Here is a 17,954-nt window from a genome sequence, read left to right as displayed (position 1 = left end):
TCAAATCTGTTGAGCGTTTACGTGAGGCCCGGCCCTGGACTGAGCGCCTCACAAACATCCGTCTCTGCATCCCATGTGACGACTGTGAACATGGCACAACCCTCCCGGTCCCACTGAGGGGGGAATAGGGGCTCCAAGGTCAGTAGCCTGTGTGCTCAGAGTGCTGTCCAGAGCAAGGCCTCAATTGGAATCCAGGTCTGTGAGGCTCCAGGATCCGTTAAGGTCATAAACACAATGTGACCTCTTCCCAAATATGTGGAATGGACTTGAGGTGGGTTTTTTTTTTGAGAAAAGGAATGCACAGTAGATTTTCAGGTATGGGCTCCGCTAACCCTTAAACTCATCACGTTTCAGAGAACTGAACACACACACACGTCAACAACGCCCAGCTTCCCAAGCTGTGGCAGGGCACGGAGGACGGATGGACAGCTAACCCTTGCGCACAACCAGTCTGCCATCTCCCCTGTGACACCAAGGCAAGAGCAGGCCCCTTGCCCTCTTCCTGCTTCACTCACAGCCCCACATCCCACCGCTGGCAACCACCGTACATCAGGCAACTTCCTGCTCACTTTGCTGAGTGTAACGCGACCAATTTGGGCAGCGCATAGCCACTCAAGCATTTAACGAGTTAAAAATTCCACTTAAACCACTGTGTATCACGTATTCTGAATATTTGAAGTTTGACTTCAAAGAAGATGCAAAATACCAAAAATTAAAATTCCTATTCCAAGGAAGCATGAACAGATTCCAACACTTTACTGGAGGTCATCATCTAAGGCTTAAGTTTGCATGTATTGGTCCGACTGTCCCCTGGGCACCTCGGTGCGACCCCCCCTCTGCTAAGTGCCTGCTCAGCCTGTGTAAGGAGCATACATCTGATTTAAAAATTACCTCTGGGAAAATCAAGAACAGAAGACAATCTGAAATTTGTAGACATACACGATTAGGACTGCACTTTAACTAGACTGCCATTTTCATAGATGAAAAGGAACATTAAAAGGACAAAAACAGAATTACATTTTGAACATGTCCAAATATAAGAGAGCAAGGATATGACCTAATACACACTATCCCAGCAAGTTGTCCTTTTAATAAAGTGTCCAGCAACGCCCTTTTACACGTTCACTACACTTGCAGGGGACTTTGCCAGGACGTGCCAAGTCCTCTCCCCGAGTGCCAGGCACAGGTGTAGGTGCGGGGACACAGCAGACAACAGGATGGGTGAGTCCCTGCTCCCATGGAGTCTGGCAGTCCAGCAGGGGAAGATGCCAGGCAAAGCCACTCTGTCACCGACTGAATGGTGAGAGCTGTGACTAATACAGCTGAAAAGGGACCAAGGCCAGAAGACAGCTGAGCAAAGGTGTCTGAGTGGAGATGGCTGATTCTAAATTATGAATCTTAATTTTAAAGGTATAAGTGATTTATTTCACTTGGAATAGCTTTGGGGTAACATCTACAAATAATCTGCTTATTAACTCAGAACATGATGCCACCCTTGGGCTGAATCTCTGAGCACACCTAGCTTTGCTCTGTCCTAATACTTTCACTAGTATCTCTATCCCAGCTGGGAGTGTCCCAAATAGGAGCCTTCAGATGGGGGAAACGACGCGAATGAAGGTGTGAACCAGTGCAAATCTATCACCACCCAAAAATTTAACACGAAACAGCAGCAGCCCTTCTCCGCTGCGTCCGGCAGCTTTGGCGCAGCATACAATCGCTTAGCCTCTGAGGTTGGTCGGTGCTGCCGCCCCTACCGGTAGCCTGCTTCTCTGCACTGCCAAGCAATGTTCTGTCGTGTGGATACAACACAACCTGCTGCTGGACAGACACCCGAGCTGTGTCCAGAAAACTGGCTTTGAGAATTCACACAGTCTGCGACGTGCTATCACTTCTCTCGGGTGCGCCTAGGAGGGGACCGCTGAGTCACAGGGTGCGCATGTAACTGTGAAGAAAGGGCACACTTTGCCTTCTCACCAGCTGCTCCACTGCTAACACTTGCACTGCCTGCCTATAGCACTTCAGCCAGTCTGGCGGGTATGCGGGGCTACCCCATCGTGGTTTTCATGTGTGTTTCCCTGATGACTGAAGAGGACGTCATCGTGTGTTTACCACCCATCTGTTTACCTCCCATGAAATGTCTCTTCAAATCTTTTGACCCTTTTTGTAATTGGGTCATTTGTCTTCTTACTAAGCCTGTGAAAACTTTTATATTCTAGATGTAAGTCCTGTGTTGCATATACTACGATATGAACACTTTCTCAGTTTATGGCCTATCTTCTTACTGGTGCCTTCTGAAGAAGGCAAATCTTGAGTGAAGCACAACGTATTATTTTGTGACTAGTGCTCTTCATGTCCTAAGCAATCTGCGTGCTCCAAGGTCATAAACATTTTTAAAGCAATTTTCTCCTAGACTTTTTATAGCTTTCCAACTAGGTCAACAATCCATCCTGAGTTTATTGTTGATGTTCAGTGTAAAGGAGGGGCTAGAGTTCACTTTTTTCCCCAACAATCAAGCAATTACTACAGCACTATTTGTAAAAAGACTAACCTTTTCCCATGCTGAATTACCTTGGCACTTTAGTCAAAAATCAGCTGACCATATACATGCGGTCTGGGCTGTTATTTTATGCAGTTGATCTCTATGCCTACCTTACGCACTGCTGTGGATTTTGTTGGAAATCAGATTGTTCTGTCATATTCTAGGCCCTCTGCATTTACATTTGCACTTTAGAATCAGATCACTAATTCCTGTTTTTCAAAAGTCTGCTGTGATTTTGACAGGGATTTAATTGACTCTATGGGTCAATCTGGGGAGGCAGGACATCTGAAGAGCCCCACTCCACGAGCAGGTGAGGTCTCGCAACCCAGTCAGCTTTCCTTTGGTTTTTTCAGCTGTGTTTTGAAGTTTTCAGTGTTGGTCTTGCACACATTTTGTTAAAAAAATTTTTTTAAGTTTAATACTTTAAAAAATATATTTATATTTATTTTTATTTTTGGCTGCTCCGGGTCTTAGTTGTGGTATGCGGAATCTTTTTGTTGCGGTCCGAGTGCTCAGTAGTTGCAGCGCGCGGGCTTAGCTGCCCCGCAGCATGTGGGATCTTAGTTCCCCGACCAGGGATTGAACCCGCGTTCCCTGCATTGCAAAGCAGATTCTTAACCACTGGACTGCCAGGGAAGTCCCCACATTTTGTTTTATTATCCCTAAGCAGTATGTACCTTTTATATTACTATAAATGGTACTACTTTTAAAAAAGATTTTATCATTGTAATTATTTTTGATATTGTATTTCTAAGTTCATTTTTAAATTACTTGCTGGTAATTATAGAAATAAAGTTGATTTTTGTATACTGACCGGAACCTGCACTCTTGCTAAACTTTACCTATTAGATCTAGCAGCTTTGTATTTTCTTACGATTTTAACATACACAAATCATGTTATTTGCCATTAAGGAGATTTTACTTCTTTCTCTCAGTTTTTCATGAGTGAAAGTAATGCTAACTATAGGTATTTCCCCTTTAGGACCAAAGTGATTGATTTCCAGTGTTAAACCACACATTCCTGTGACCAACTCCATTCATTTAGGATGCACAGTCAGTCCTGCCATGACACTTGCTTTGAAAGTGACAATTTGTTCCAACACAACTGATATATTATGTAACAATTTCAGCATAATACAAACGCTGCATTTACTTATGTGTGATTTCACTGGTGAGAAACTAGGTCTACCCAGCAGAATCAAGCCACAAAGGAACACTCCTCCCAAGGCATACACCACAGCTACCAGCTGACGTATTACAAGCCACAGCCACTTACCTCCAGTGTCCCAACTGTCCACCCATCCTCAGATAGCCCTCCTTCCACAACCTCACAATAACACACAGGCTGCAACCATCCTGATGCCCCCTTTCACAAACTTCAGTTCAGTGGCTTATTTGGTGTAGTAATTTTGATTTCTTAACCATTTAACATGTGAAACTGAGATCATTTTTACTATGTTCCTAACACGTGACTGAGGAAGGTTTTGAGTGTCGTGTCCCTATTTTCCCTGCATGATGATTTTTTAGGAACACACAAATATTGTGTTACAGTAGAACTGACTGTATTAAGGACTTGCTGCAATTTTAGTAAGGTGTCTGTGTCTAGGCTCATGAGGAATTAAGTCTACTTTTCTCATCATTTGCAGTAGGGCAGTGCTTGGCCTAATACTCTCATAATGCAGAGCATGTCTGGTGAATGTTCCACGTGCCTTACAAGAACAGGTGTCCTGCAGCTGTTCAGCACAGTGCTCTGCATGTCAGCTGGGCTGTACTGTTTGACAGCATAACTTAAACGTTCTACAACGTTACTGACTTTTTATCTGCTTCATACACTACTGTGAGGAGTGTTAAAAACTCCTGTCCTCACAGATTTATCTTTCTCCCATCAGACTCTGCGTCATGCATATTTTAGATAATGTTGTTTTGAACAGATCCCTTTCTCGTTATGATATAAAGTTCTTCCTCTCTGGGAATATTCAGGTAGTAGACCTAAAGTCTGCTTTGTCTGATAGTAATTCAGCCACTTCAGCTTTATGACTGGGGCTTGCATCACAATGTCCCATTCTTTTATTTTTAATGAAAAGGGTTTTTCCTGTAGACAACAGGAGGTCATTTAGTCTGATAACCCCTACCTTTCCCTTATACTTTACCTTGTCCATTTACACATAATTATCGACAAGGTTATGCTCAAGGCTGCCATCTTGCTGCCATCTTCCTTTTTTCTTTTCCTGCTTTCTTTTGGACTGAATACTTTTTTTTTTTTTTTATTTTGCGGTACGCGGGCCTCTCACTGCTGTGGCCTCTCCCGTTGCGGAGCACAGGCTCCGGACGCGCAGGCTCGGCGGCCATGGCTCACGGGCCCAGCCGCTCCGCGGCATGTGGGATCTTCCGGGACCAGGGCACGAACCCGTGTCCCCTGCATCGGCAGGCGGACTCTCAACCGCTGTGCCACCAGGGAAGCCCCTGCATACTTTTTTATACTCTATTTTATCAAAGCTATTGGCTTTTAGCCAAGTCTTTATTTCTCTAGTGGATGCTCTTAAGTTCACAACGTGCACCATTAGCCCAGCATCTTCCTTTCAGTAATGTCCTACCGCCTCACACGTAACGTAAGAAGTTCACAGCCGCACGCTTCTACTCACCCTGTCCTCTGCGCTACCCTTATTCATTTTATTCCTACACGTTACACACTATCAATTATCTTTGAAAGAAATTGAAAAGCAAGAAGTCTTATTTTTACCAATACATTTGCCATTTCCAGTGCTCTCCTTTCTGTGCCAACTTGAAAACCTCATTTAATCTTCCTTACGGTATACGTCTGATACTGATAAATTCTTTCCACTTATTTATCTGAAAATGTCTTTACCTTCTTTTTAACCTTCATTTTTAAAGGTTATTTTTGACAAACACAGAATTCTAGGCTGATAGTTTTATACTTTCAGTACTTTAAACTGTCATTCCACATGGCTTACATTATTCCTGATGAGCAGCCAGTGGTCCTTCTTACCTCCGACCCTATGTAATGTTTTTCTTTTTCTTTGGCTGCTTGTAGGATTTTCCCATTCATCAGTGGTTTTCACCATCTGGTTACATGCCCTGGTGTGCTTGTACAATTTTCCCATTTATCAGTGGTTTTCACCATCTGGTTACATGCCCTGGTGTGCTTGTAGGATTTTCCCATTCATCAGTGGTTTTCACCATCTGGCTACATGCCCTGGTGTGCTTGTAGGACTTTCCCATTTATCAGTGGTTTTCGCCATCTGGTTACATGCCCTGGTGTGCTTGTAAGATGTTCCCATTTACCAGTGGTTTTCACCATCCCGTTGCGTGCTTTTCTTTATATGTATTCTGCTTGGTGCTTTAGTTTGGATGCTTTCTATTGCCCCCGTTCTTCTGCAGTGTACAATTTGCTGTTAGGCCCATCAGAAAATTTTTTATCTCAGACGTTGTATACATTTTTTAATCTCTAGAAGTTCCATTTTGTTCTTTTCTGGATCTGTTTCTACTGCCTGATTTCTGTCCTGGTTACGGGCCATTTTTTCCCCCTTCTTTGCACATCCAGGAACTTTTTAGTGGATGCTCAGTATTGTGAAGGTTATACTGTAAGTGTCTAGATTTTAATGTCCTTCTTTAATGAGTGATGGGTTTTTGTCCTGGCAAGTAGGTAATTCATTTGTAAAGAAGCTTGATCCTTTCAAGGTTCGTTTATGAGCTTTGTTAGACAGGGTTTAGAACAGCCTTTATGTGAGTTTAGCCCTCCTCCTAAGCAAGGACTTTCCTGAATGTCATGGGTGTTCAGTAAGATTTCCCTCCGGTTGGCTGGAATTCCAATGTCTCCTTGACCCCTTTCCAGCTCTCTAACTCCATCCATGCAGTCTCCTTCCTGGTGGTTCTATTTTGCCTGGCTTCAAGGAGGCTTCCCCTACCCATATACAAGTTACTGTTCAGCCATGGTGCCAAAGGAACCCCAATGCAGATGTGTGAAGTCGTTCTCTTCTGCCTGTTACCTCAGCTTCCCCGAACTGTGGTCTCATTCTTCAGCCGAGACTAACCGTGTTAGGTTTACTCCTCCCTGGGAGAAGGGCAGGTGAATGGCAGAAAGCTGGAGTACCTTTATAGTTCATAGAATTCTTTTTCCTTCTCTCAAGGACCAAAGTCCTGCACTGCCTGTTCAATGTCTTAAAAGGGCTGTTTCATGTATCTTGCTGAGGCTTCTGGTTATTCAGGTCAAGAGGACTAGTCTGGTACAGCTTTTTCAGGGTTTGGCAAGCTGCAGCTCTCCTGCGAATCTAGCCCTCTACCACATGAACAAAACAGAGCTTCACTGGGACAGCTGTGCCTGTTTGTTCATGTGTCGTCTATGGCTGTTTCCCACGACGACAGTGGAGTTAACAGCTGCACCAAAAGCTGTAAGGCTCACAAAGCCTTAAATATTTACTATCTGACCCTTTACAGAAAGAGCTTGTCAACCCCTGAGTTATTCTATCAGGGCCAGAAGTAACGGTCTGGTTTTAAAGCTCTAAATTAAGTAACTGTGTGACAGACTGCACTGCATTTCTCTTTTCTACCAGGAACTGGAATTTGCATTATTAACATCATCATGTAATTGTGCTCCTAAAACATGTCACCATTCACTTCTCTGGGCCTAGGGTCCCACAGTTTTTTTCATCTCAGATTTGTGAACTGTTTATCCCAGGAAACAATCGTTTGTCCCACTCATGCATGAGCACCCATCAAGCTTTCCCAGCGGCTACCTCAGCATTTGGGGAGAATCTTGCGATTAACAGAAATGAAATAAAATGTGGTATGGTAAGCAGAATTAATAGTTCATCAAGTTAAGTTTGTTATGGACACACTGAAACAGAATATATATGCTATAATCCATGATAAAATATATCTGATATAATAGACATTTCAGGTAACCACTCAATTTCAAATGACTTTAAGTACTTATTTTAAAACACGTGTGTGTAGTAAGGGTTGTTCCTTGTTTAAAATATACCCACCAGAAAAAGTTGAACAGTTCTTTTTATGAGCATTAAATAAACATGCTTCTGGTTAATTATAAGTGTTTGTTATCTTTCAAGTGTAACAAATTACTGTAAAATTCAGAGGCCTAAACCAACAACAAACATTTACCACCTCATGGACTCTGTCTAAGGTGGGCGGTTATGGCTTGAGGGTCCCTCTGTGGTGACAGGGATGTTGGCCAGGATGGCGGTCACCAGCAGGCTTAACTGGGGCTGGAGGACATTTCTGAACGGTCACTTACATGGTCACTGGCAGGCCTCAGCGCCGTGCCCTGCAGGACTTCACTATGAAGTGTGCCGACAGTGATGATTCAAGAGAAGGCAAGGCACAGGCCACACCTTCATCTCCACAACGTCCTACTGGCTACACGAGTGAGCCCTGCTCAGTGGGGAAGGGGCTAGAAAGCGTCATGGGCACCAGGCCGCAAGGATCTGGGGGGCGGCGGGAGGGCTTCAGAGGCCAGCTGTCACAATGAGCAAACGCTTTCACTACATACAAGCAAAAAATGACATAAAAATTATAATTCTGCACTTCAGCAAAATTTTCTAAAGAAGTTTTTTTTCCAAATTCCCAAGTTATTTGACTCCGTCAACAAAGGAATCTTCCCTGTGACTTTTAGGTTACATTATTATACTCCACAGGTTGGGAAAAGGAGACACCCACATATTTAATAACTTGAGAGTACAAGTTAATTTCTTACCAACCACCATTAGCGTGAATTCAAAACCTTTTTTCACTGATTTTCGATGAACTTGATTGGGAAGATTTGCAAATCCAACATAGCCAGGAGTTTCTGGATTTATAAACTGAGTTGGTTGTTGCTAAAAAAAGAACAAATAAACACCTTATTAGTTGCTTTTAAGACATTATTAAACCTGTGACAAACACAGATATCCTTAGTTCTCACAAATCAAAGAAGTATACACATAAATCAATACTCCCAAAAAGTCACTGCTATCAGAAAACTGACGGTATTCATTTGAAGATATTTAAAAAAGAAAAACCAATCCAGTATCACTTCATGCCTACATGCTGACCTAAAATAACATTTCTGTTAAGCAATTAAGCAATACATAAAAGATACATGCTTAGTTCATCTTAGTACAATTTCAAATCTCAACTTAAAAAATTGTCTATAGAGTTGAAGGAAAATCTGTCAGACGTACAAAGTAAGACCCCACTTACAGTGGTCTCATGCAACAAACTTCGCTAAAGAACAGCTTCCAGGGCTTCCCTGGTGACGTAGTGGCTGAGAGTCCGCCTGCCGATGCAGGGGACACGCGTTCGTGCCCCGGTCCGGGAAGATCCCACATGCCGCGGAGCGGCTAGGCGTGTGAGCCATGGCCGCTGGGCCTGTGCGTCCGGAGCCTGTGCTCCGCAACAGGAGAGGCCACAGCAGTGAGAGGCCCGCATACCGCAAAAAAAAAGAACAGCTTCCAAAGTAAAGACTTTGTGTATCAGGAGCGGTGCATTTGTGAAAAAAGTAGCCAGGAAACAGTCATGTCTCTTGCTGCATTCCTAGCTCAATGGAACCGAGCCCCACCGAGGGTGAGGCAGCCCACTTAGGGGTGGGATGCTGAGAATCTAGCTTCACAGACCAAGAGAAAGAAGACTGAGAGTGAGAAAGGGGTCACGGCGGAAGCCGCTGAAGCGTCAATGTTCCTTGATAGATGGATACCTGACACGAGGAGATTCAAAAAAGCAAGTATAGTAAAACAGTGAAATCTAGACTGTGATATACTAAAAATGGGAAGAAATAAAAAAAGATACAGCAATTGATGTATTAAATGTACAAGGCAAGACTTAGAATAGTACTTCCTTTAAGGTTACCTTTTATAAATATATAGTCACACATGCAAAAAGAATATTCACAAAACGTCACAAGCGGTTATTCTGAATAATGGAATTATGGCTAATTTTTATTTTCCTTTTTGCTTATCAAAGTTCCACACTGACACTTGTATAAAAAATGAAAATCGGGGCTTCCCTGGTGGCGCAGTGGTTGAGAGTCTGCCTGCCGATGCAGGGGACACGGGTTCGTGCCCTGGTCCGGGAAGATCCCACATGCCACGGAGCGGCTGGGCCCGTGAGCCGTGGCCTCTGGGCCTGCGCGTCCGGAGCCTGTGCTCCACAACGGGAGAGGCCACAACAGTGAAAGGCCCGCGTACCGCAAAAAAAAAAAAAAGAAAATCACTATGACTGCGCATCACTGTAAGAAACACCCGAAGACTTAAAAATAAAAAGTAAAGAGAAATAATAATCTTGCAATTTTAACTACAAGTTCTGTTTTTCTCAGCATGTCTTTTAGAACCAATTCCTTTCCAGGCTCTGGGCTAATTTTCAAGAGCTGACGTAAGCCAATTTATCAAGTCTGAGAACCCCATAAATTTCATCATGATGAATTATTACAATTTTAAAATTATTATTTGAATGGTCTGCTGGGAATGATCTAGGGAGGCTAAATGGATTGTCATTAATGTTTTTAGAAACAAATTGAAAATCTGAAAAAAGAAAGCTCACAGCTTTTAGGATGACTGTTAAATTAGAACTCTGTCTTAATGAATCAAATAACAGTTATATTAAAAATAATGAATCAGGGCTTCCCTGGTGGCGCAGTGGTTGAGAGTCTGCCTGCCGATGCAGGGGACACGGGTTCGTGCCCCGGTCCGGGAAGATCCCACATGCCACGGAGCGGCTGGGCCCGTGAGCCATGGCTGCTGAGCCTGCGCTCCGCAGCGGCAGAGGCCACAACAGTGAGAGGCCCGCATACCGCAAAAAAACCCAAAAACAAAACAAAACAAAATAATGAATCATAAAAATCTTGACTGCAAAAGGTTTCAAAACATAAAGCAGTTTCTCCTTATATTGTAGATACACAAAGTGTGATCTCTTACCTTAGACATCTTTAGTGAAGTTTTGTCAATCTGTCTAAAAAAAAGAAAAGTACATGTACATCCATACACATATACATACATACTCAATTTAACATGAATTGATATGTAAAAAGGCTTACATGAGGCATCAATAGCTTGTCTCACTCAGCTTCTCATTATGTCAAATACTTCCCCAGAAATGATGAAATTATCACCTCATTATATAAATTAGATATAAAAAATTAAGCTAATGAAAGCGACCATCTATACACATGTATAGATACATACATTCCATGTCTTCAACAATACCTTTTTTAGTACTGATTACACGTTAGGCACTAAGGAGCAACTGGAGAAAAAGACAAATTCCCATAACCTCTGGAATTACGTAATTTCCTTTCTCTCTTTGAAAGCTTTGTACAAGGAAGGGGTGCCTGTCGGAGCCCATCTGTCTGCTGTCTGCTGGAGACTTCCTGAGCTCCTGAGAACTGGACCTTGACACTGGGGCACACACAGCAACACAACTACACTTACAAGTAAAAGAAAAAGGACTGAAGGCACTTGAGTGCTCGAGAACTGTGACGATAGTTCGGAAGCCTCGGGAGATGTGGGGTCTGCTGGCTAACCTTTGGTGACAAAGTCAAGAGATGTGAATACAGTCAAATTTGATTCCTTCTGGTGCTTAGAAACTTACGAGAAAACTTCTTTCACTTTCTTGCCTCCCTATCTCCCCCAGACTGAAATATTCCTGAATGCTGCACACACCCAAGTTTCCTTTTTGAATGGAAATGTTCCCAAACCTCTGAAAAAATGGTTAACCAAGGTCAAGATAGCAGTAGCATTCTTAACTTAACTCGAACTCTGTGGTACGATGTCATAGAAGATAAGGATACAGTCTTGGTTCTCCCTCTCATCCGTCTGGCAGGAACGAGAGGGGAAAAGGGAGAGGAGTCTGTAAACTGCTTCTTACTATGACAGATCATCACTAAAGGTGGGGAAGGAGTACTGGGTGCAGCCTAGTGTGCAAAGGAAGGAGCAATTCTGACTAAGGAGACAGGTAAAGCTCCATCTAGGTTGTCCAAAATGCTTCAACCTAGGCAGCAGGATCAAGGCAAGCTTCCAGGACAGCAGAAACGCTAGGCAGCAGGAGAAGCAGAAGATGAAGGCTTCCTCGGAAGGAAGAACCAGAAAGGAACGAGAAGAATACAGTGAACCCTGGAAGAGCTTGGGAACAGAGACCTTGGGTGTGAGGACTCGAGGGGTAAGGTGACAGGCCCATGTGAGTGTGCCCTCGTCCCCCTGCCTCCAAGATGAGCTCAACAGCCAAGCTGCAGGAGGAGGAAGACAACACCTGAAACCAAGAAACAGTATCGCTGTGATGAAGATGAAAGCACAGTAATTCACACACAGCCTTCTGGACCTAAAATCCACGATTTTCAAACCCAAACTGCTGTAGCTGAACTAAATGAAAGGTCACAGTAGAGACTCGGAATGTGACATGGAAGACCAAATGTAAGAAATCTTGGTGCACAAGGCAAACAGCAGGGAGGGAAATCATGGGTAAAAGACAGCCTCAGAGACAAAATCTAGGAAATCTACCTGTTACAGTAAGAGTCCCCATAAGTAAAGGGGGAAGATGGAGGAAAAGAAAACAGTAATAACAAAAGAAAAATGTCCCAGGAAGAGCAATCCCAGAGTTCAACTGGGGCTGTGTACTATACGAGTGACTTAAGATCTCTTGAATACAAGGAACATCCTAGGGGAACACTATTCATAGTCCAGAATTTAAAATATTAAACTTCCTCAGCAAAACCTAAGAGTTGGGGGCAGGAGTGACAGCAGAGAGGTAAAACTTTCAAGAGGGAGAAGGGAGCAGTCAGTTGGAAAACAGATAGATGGTCCTGGCAGAAGAAGCAGCGGACACGTTGTTTTAAATAATAAAGAGGTAAGTGTCTGATAACGAAAAATAAAAAAGGAAGGTAGCCATTAAAAAAACTTACTTCCAAATTCAGAGAAAAATATGGAACAGCAACTTGATCACACCAGTAAAAATAGTGGGAAAGAAACAGAAAAATTCAAGAGCATCAGTCACCAGTCTAAATGTGAAAGGAGCAAATTTCCTCCTTAAAAGAGGAGACAGGTTGGGGGCGGGGGCGGGGCGGAGGGAGAACCACAGAAAACCAAGGCGCGTTACATGGAAGAAACGCGCTTAAAACAAAGTAGCTAAAACAAGTGTTGAAAACAAAGGAACAGGCTAAGAGATACCAAGCTAGTGCAAACAAAAGAACAGGGAGAGACATTGTTAATACCAACCCTGTTGGGATTTAAGGACAGTGTGGTCATGATAAAAGAAACAATTTATAAAGATAAACCATTCATAAACCCGTATCTGTGAATACTTACAGCAGATAAATACATAGAGCAAAGACTAGAAAAAATACTATGTGAACTTGACAAAAATACAATTCAAGTGGGAGGCTTTAATAGCTTCTCTGGGAATTGGACAGACTCCCTACACACAGTATGAGCAAGGGCAGAGGTCTGAGACCACCAACACATCTGAATTAACTGGTATAGAGAACCTTGAGTCAATAGACAAAGAAAGGCGACTAAAGAAAAACACTTTGTCATGTAACTGCTGTGAAGAAAATTTATGCAAAGTTATTTTTACAGTCCGTGTTCTCAGATCATGATCTGTTAAAACAAAGATAAAAAGGAACTCCTAGTTATTCAGAACATTCCTTGATAACCCTTGGATCAAGGGGGGATAAAAGCAAAGCCATAAGTTATCTAGAAAGCAATGGAAAGAAGATAAAAGCAAAATCAGTGGGGCACAGTAAAGTTTCATAGACTCAAATGAGAATTTGGGTTTTACATATTTTCACTATTAAAGAACACGGAAAATAACTCAATAGAAGGATAAATAAAACCAAAAGCTGGTTCTCTAAAACAAATTCCTCACCAGTTCCTTCGAGGAAAAACAAGAAGATATAATCACAGACATAGGAGACCACATGTGTAAAGATGGCCACAAACTAGAAAATCTGGAAGAAATGGATGATTTCCTAGACACTGTAAATTAACAAAATTGAAGCAAGAACTGAAAACCTGACTATAACAAATCCCACTGAACAGGTGAACAAAGAGTTACCAATGAGGACTTCCCTGGCGGTCCATCCAGTGGTTAAGACTCTGCGCTGCCAATGCAGGGGGCGCGGGTTCAAACCCTGGTCAGGGAACTAAGATCCCACATGCTGCATATCGTGGGCAAAAAAAAAAAAACAAAAAAATAATTGGAGGAAAAAAAGAAAGGGACCAGGACCAGACAGAACTAGACCTGAATTCCATCCAAAACTGAACAGATAACTCCAGCGTCACTTAAGCCACTACAGAAAAAGGGAAAGCACTCCAAGTTATTTTATGAAGACAGCACAACTCCAACAACAAACCCAGACGGAGAAGAAAGAGCGAGCAAGCTGGCTGGCTGCAGGTCAATCTCACTTATGAATAGAAATGCAAAATTTCTCAATGAAATACTTGCTAGCAATTATATCCCAGAAATGTACCAAAAGCATCTATCAATACAAGCTGTTACAACAAATTAAAGGAGAAAACCATATGTGAATAGATGCTGAACACGCATGTGATAAAATCCAACAACCAACTCTAATAAAAACACTAAGTGAGGAAACGGCTTAAATATATTTCCGGAAACCAACGGCAAACGTTATCCTCTAAACAACAGATGCTAAATTATTTAAAGTACCGTCACTAATTAGGAAAGGATGCCCATTACCACCACAGTTATCTTAAAACACTTATGAAAAACTCCGAACATATTCAAAAGTAAAACAAAAGCCACAAGGACCACCCCATCCTCCAGATTCAACAGTTATTAACTCAGATATCCCCTCAACCACTGTCCCGGATCCCTGATTATGAGTACTAGATATTTCTAAAAATAAGGACTGAAAAGCGACAAGCCATTATTATAAGGAAGATTAGCAATACTCCTTTAATATAACAAAATACCCAGGGTTCATATTTTTCTAATTGTCTCTTCTTTTTGTCGTTGTTCCTTTGAAGCAGGATCCAAGTAAGACCCTGATGTTGCAGTCTAACCGTGATTATTTACTGCTACTCTGGCAGGTTTAGTGAAAATGATTTTTCTGATATGACTGAATACACACCCAAAACCCCACAAACACTTCGGTTAAAAAAGATTGCAGAATATGGTAATTTACTTAAGGTGGCTGCATACAAGACACGTGTAACTCAAAAGTTCTATTTTGCATTAGCAATGAATACCAAGAAATGGAAATGCAGGGAAAATGCCATTTATAATAGAGCAAAATCAAAACAAATATAGGAACAAATTTAGGAAGAAAACAGGCCTAGCATGAACCAAATCATTTTTATTTCTTAAATTAGTAGATGAGTGTGGTCCAATCTCAGCTGGACTCCCTAATGATGAGTTTTTTTTTTCTTAAAGGACTGGATAAAATGACTTTCAAGTTCACCTGGAGAATAAATGCCTGAGGATAGAAAGGGAGAGCAGGCTCTCGCCTTACTAGCTACCACACGCCTTACTAGCTACCACACGCCTTACTAGCTACCACACGCCTTACTAGCTACCACACGCATCTGATTTCACACCAACCTGGTGGGGCAGAGGACTGCCATCAAAGTGGCTCTGGAGCTTCCACCCACCCGCTCCTCACTCAACTCTGGGCCGCTGCCTGTACTCCCAACCAACTTCACGTGAGCACCCTGACAGTACTGCACCTTAAGCCCACGCATGCGCAGGCCCTTATTCTGCTCAGCAGGTGAGAAGGGGACCATCACTCCTATCGGTTTCCTCCTACTTAAAACCTATCTTGATGCATACATACGGGGAAGTGGAGAATACTATTGTAATATTATTGGAACAGGATGTTAATTCTCAAAAAAACACTTATTTCAACTTTGCTTTAATTTTACCAAGTTTCTCTTACCACAACCTATTTCTTTCATACTCAGGTTTTTTTTTTTCTGAAACATAATTTGGATCCACTACAGTTTTCCAACAGTTTAAGTTATTAACTGACTAATGTAAAATGAAAGTTGAAAGAGAAATGTTGAACTTCTGAAGCGCCTGGTTTTCAGTGAGAAAGCCTTGATCCAGCAACACAAAATGCAAAGCACTGTGATTAGTTTAAACCTTAGATGCAGATCAATCAGATCCCCCAAACCTCAGAAATTAGGTCAAATGAAAAATTTATGCACTCATTCTAGATACTAGAAACTATTTAAAACTTTTTTTCTCTTTGACCCACGGCTTCCCTCTTCCACAGAGCAATACTTCCACCCCAGTCCACACAGAAGAAATCAACTTTTCTAAAACAAAAGGGGACAAAGAACAGATGGCTAAAACTGGATTCTTGGCAACAGAAACTTGCTTTGCTACTGGCATTTATGTGTATCAGTGGACTACTCAAAACCACCATTCACCGACATGTCATCCTTGTATTTACATTCATTATCCCCATCCACAAACGACCCTGCAAAGTAGGACCCAAAGGTCCACAGTCCCTCATCCAGAGCCCTTGGAACATCTGGCATTCAGAGCCTTTGGATCTGAGGTCCATGTACAGTATACCACACTCTTAACAGCATGAGGGCAGCACCCCACAATCAAATGAGTTTTCTCTAGTGACAAGTATGACGATGAGCACAAAATGAGATAAGTAAGACTATACAAGTGGCTTCACCCCAATTCTGTGGCCAAATGAGCTTTGGTGTCCCCTTCTCTCTGGAGAAAAAACAAAGCCAACTTTTCCTTTTCCAGCAGTTTCTGTCTTTCGAGTTGAGTATAAAAAGGACCTGAATCACATTTATTAAAGTCCACAGAGGGAGGTTGCCGCCCATCCCATCCCCATTTCCCTAGGTCACCCTGCTAGTTCAAGAGCAGTCAGAATGCAAATCTGATTTGACTGAAAAGCCCTTGTTCTTTACCCTGGGCTGCAGTGCTCGCTGAGAGACCAAGACGAAAAACGGGGGGAAAAAAAAATCAGGGTAACTTTATGGCCGAAGAGACCACTGCCATAATTCATTGCGAGTTAGGAGGCTGGGCGGTGCAAAGAAAGCCTAAGTGGGAGCTACCAAAACCAAAAATAACGAACCTTAAATTACAAACACCAGGAAAGCAGCCTGCACGACCCGTACACCATCATACATCTCTCCTTATGATGGCAAGGCTGCTTCGGCCATTAAGCTTGCCTTGAGGTATTATAATGATCTGAGTCGTTCCAGAGATACCTGAAAACCTGTTTCGTGCCGATGACCGTCCTAGGCAACAAGTAAAGCTGGGCAGGTCCACACACCGCTGCCCCTCACAGGACAACCACCGCACGGAACAGCAGAGGCTGACAGCAGGCGGACACCTATTTCAGGGGGAAGAAGTCTAACCCGGCCGCAGTCCTGAATAACAGAGCAGAAACGAGACAAGCAAACGGCGGAGGTAAGCGGGCTCCAGGCAAAAAGCAGGCTCTGAACCAAGGCCAAAGGTGAGGAAGACCACAGCAGTCGGAACTGTAAGTCAGCGCTGTTGGGTCACGCGTCCGCGTGTTGGGGACACAGACAAGGCAGCGAGGCACCGACGAAAACTGAGGCCGTAAGGGTAACAGGCGGTCCTGCGGGCCTTACTGAGCCACGGCGGCCACAGGTCGGCCCCATCTCGGGCCTTCAGGGGAACGGGCCCTCCGCCCGTCCCTCCGGATTCGGCCCTGCGCGGGGCCTCCCCTCCCCTCCCCTCCTCCTTCTCCTCCCGCTCTGTGTGCGGCCAGGCGGGGCCTGCTGAGTGGAGGGGGCGGCCAGCGCCCCGCGAGCTTCCTCTCGGCCGGGAGCCGGCGAAGCGGAAGCGCCCGTTAGCGCGACCCGCACCGTCCCTCCCGGACCACGACCGCCAGCGCACGCTCCACGTCCCAGGTCCATTATTGACCACGCCCCACGTAACTCCCACCTGGTGAGAAGGGCCACTCGGGTTCGGCCGGGACACACCCCGCCGCCTCCGCCAGCGCCAGGGCACGGGGGGACGGGGGCCGGGACCCGGTAGGGCCCAGAAGGGCGGGGGAGGGGCCGGGAGAGCGGGAAGAGCGCCGGGGGGATGGGGGAGATCTGGGGAGGGCCCAGGACGCCGGGCCGGCCGCCCCTCCCCCACACCGTGCGAGCGGCCCCGCCCGCGTCCCCCCCCGGAGCGGACAGACCACCGCCCCGAGCCGACCACTGCCTCGAGCCGGCCACCGCCCCTCTGCGTCGGCCCACAGCTTGCGCTCCAAAGGCGGCCGAGACCCACAGCGAGATACTCACCGCGGACGCACCGAAGAACAAGCCGACCGACCGCGCCGCGGATCCGCCCGCAGACTCGCGCCCCGCCCCGCGTGTGGGCGGATTGCGTCAACGCGTCGATCCGCCCCCTTGCCAACGCTTTCCTCCCCGCCCCCCTTCGCCAGCTTCCGAGTGCGCAGGCGCAG

The 17,954-nt window shown here is 44.4% G+C and overlaps 1 protein-coding gene across 2 annotated transcripts in view; it reads right to left on the bottom strand.

Annotated features, from left to right (window-relative positions):
* Positions 1-17,908, bottom strand: part of SEPTIN2 (septin 2) — a 34,104-nt gene extending 16,196 nt beyond the window's left edge. The window contains exons 1-3 of one of the 2 annotated variants that reach the window (XM_004262524.4): positions 17,791-17,908; positions 10,465-10,498; positions 8,271-8,391 (exon numbers count right to left, since the gene is read on the bottom strand). In XM_004262524.4, coding sequence (XP_004262572.1) covers positions 8,271-8,391; positions 10,465-10,473 — 130 coding nt within the window. In that variant the 5' untranslated portion in view covers positions 10,474-10,498; positions 17,791-17,908. The remainder of the gene's footprint in view (positions 1-8,270; positions 8,392-10,464; positions 10,499-17,790) is intronic. The other variant, XM_033423693.2, reaches the window with a different exon arrangement.
* Between the last annotated feature and the right edge of the window lie 46 nt (positions 17,909-17,954).

This window comes from Orcinus orca, chromosome 7, assembly GCF_937001465.1.
Source record: "Orcinus orca chromosome 7, mOrcOrc1.1, whole genome shotgun sequence".
Taxonomy (NCBI): Eukaryota; Metazoa; Chordata; class Mammalia; order Artiodactyla; family Delphinidae; genus Orcinus; species Orcinus orca.
The sequence above is the reverse complement of the archived record's forward strand: the minus strand, read 5'-3'. Positions and strand labels throughout refer to the sequence as shown.